General features: G+C 38.9%; 1 protein-coding gene across 1 annotated transcript; it reads left to right on the plus strand.

Moving 5' to 3' along the window:
* The first annotated feature begins 220 nt into the window (after positions 1–220).
* Positions 221–1,884, plus strand: LOC102615677 (BAHD acyltransferase BIA1-like). The gene is made up of 2 exons (XM_006470968.3): positions 221–289; positions 420–1,884. Exon 2 carries the CDS (start codon positions 470–472, stop codon positions 1,805–1,807), a length of 1,338 nt encoding a protein of 445 aa, XP_006471031.2. The 5' UTR covers positions 221–289; positions 420–469; the 3' UTR covers positions 1,808–1,884.
* Positions 1,885–2,265: the final 381 nt, after the last annotated feature.

Raw genomic sequence — 2,265 nt, forward strand, 5'->3', positions numbered from 1 at the left:
CCAAACCATGGAGAAGTGGAAATTTTTATTATTATTATAAATGGCAAATTCAAAATGCAATGCATGTGATTCTGAGCACGTTCCCAATAGACTCTTGTTGGATTGATAAACCACGGAATCAGACTAAAAGAGTCAATTTAGCCGTCTATCCTAAAATGATGGAGTCAAATTTGGCAACTAATTTTATTATATAAGGGTTTTAGCTTGCTACCAAGGAGCTGCCATACTAAATCTAATAAGAGCAACTGAGATCTGGAGCAACAACAACAAGGCAGGCATTCATTTGCAAGTAAGTAATCAATACTAGTGATTGAATTTTTCGTAGTTATCAAGAATCTTGAGATGATGAGAATTTTCATTAGTTGTTGTTGACTTGGTGTATGTGTATATATAACTTTTGATGTTTTAATATTGGATAGGTACTACTAAGAACAACTCTAGATACGGCTCCAAAAGTAGCTAGCCTAAAATGGAAAGGGCACTAGAAGTGCAAGTACTGGCCAGAGAGAGCATCAAACCAGCTTACCCAACTCCTCAACACTTGAGAAATTTTAAACTCTCCCTCATGGACCAGATCAATTTTCCGGTCTACGTGAGCACCATTTTTCTGTACAAAGCAGACAATAATGTGAGAGCTGAGCAAATGTCGCAACGTCTCAAGTCATCCCTATCAAAAACTCTCACAAAATTCTACCCCTTTGCTGGGAGGGTCAAAGACGATTTCTCAATTGAATGTAACGACGAAGGGGCTGAGTATGTTGAAGCTCTTGCAAACGGCTTTTTGTTTGAATACCTACAAAAGCCTGATCAGAATTTATTACGGGATTTTCACCCGTTTAACTACGCAGAATCTCCAGTAGCAAGCAACGGGTGTCCAATGCTGCGCATACAAGCAACTTTTTTCAAGTGCGGGGGACTGGCAATCACTATTTGCACTTGTCACAAGCTCATTGATGGAGTCTCGTTAGGTATATTTGTTAACAGCTGGACCACCACAGCTCGTACAGATAATAAGGAAGTGGTTCCTAGATTTGTTGCATCAACGATTTTTCCGGCAAGTGAATCCTTTGTGCCCTTACCTTTACATATTTCACCAGTCCAAGCAAACAGGTTTGTATTTGATACAAAGAAAATTGACCAACTCAGGGCTAAAGTTTCAAGTGCAAGCGTGCCTAGACCATCACGCGTCGAGGCACTGACTGCACTTATTTGGAAGTGTGCAAGGGCGGCGTCAAGATCAAACCTCGGGTATTCAAGACCTTCTTTGTCAGTCCACGCGATGAACGTGCGTGCCGTGGCGGAGACACCCTTGCCTGACAACTCTGTGGGCAACTCTGTCGCGTATCTGACGGCGCAGGCGAGTGAAAAGGAAGCTGAAACATTACAAGACTTGGTTTGTTCATTTAGGAAAGCAAAGGCAGATTTTAGCCGGAACGGTCTCAAAAATTTGCTAGAAAACAAGAGTATATTCGATATTCCACAGTCAATTAAAGCCAAGTTTGAAAAAGACGAGATCGATTTCTACACTTTCTCCAGCATTGTTAACTTTCCATATTATGAAGTAGCAGATTTTGGATGGGGAAAGCCAGTGCACGTGACTTTACCAAATTATGTGCTATCAAACTTGATTATTATAATGGACACAAACGATGGTAAGGGAATAGAAGTATTGGTGACTCTGAGCCCCGAAGACATGGCCTTCTTTGAACGTGACCAAGAACTGCTTGCATTTGCTGCTATTAATCCACCAGTACTCGATGTAAGTATAAGAAAGAATGAGTCACCTCTTTTGATTTCTTCACTTTGATTTTTTAATGTATGCATTTGCTGCTAGTAAACTCTAGTGCTCGTCTTCTTTGTCATAAATAAAATTCTTTGTTTGTTTATTTTTGTATAAATATCACAATACTGAATATTGAAACTAAAGACGCAGGTTCAAACACCGCAAATAAGAACAAAAAGCAAAGAATGCACGTACAAAACAAAAACTAAACTACAAAATTTTGACGTACAAGTAGAGTGCGTCATGCTCTTTCTTTATTAAATAATTAAACATTGGTCTACAAAGAATATTACAATCTTTGATACAAGGTAAAACTAAAAGCTTTAGAACACTGCCTAAAGCTCAGCTTATAAACCCAGAAAGTCAACTAAAGTCATCTCTACCTACCATTAGATGATGAATCTTACATTTACAACCCTGAGAATTTACAAATGAAACCAGAAACTTTACAAGTATTTCAACCACACCCCTACACTAGAAAA

The sequence above is a fragment of the Citrus sinensis genome, chromosome 5, assembly GCF_022201045.2.
Source record: "Citrus sinensis cultivar Valencia sweet orange chromosome 5, DVS_A1.0, whole genome shotgun sequence".
Taxonomy (NCBI): Eukaryota; Viridiplantae; Streptophyta; class Magnoliopsida; order Sapindales; family Rutaceae; genus Citrus; species Citrus sinensis.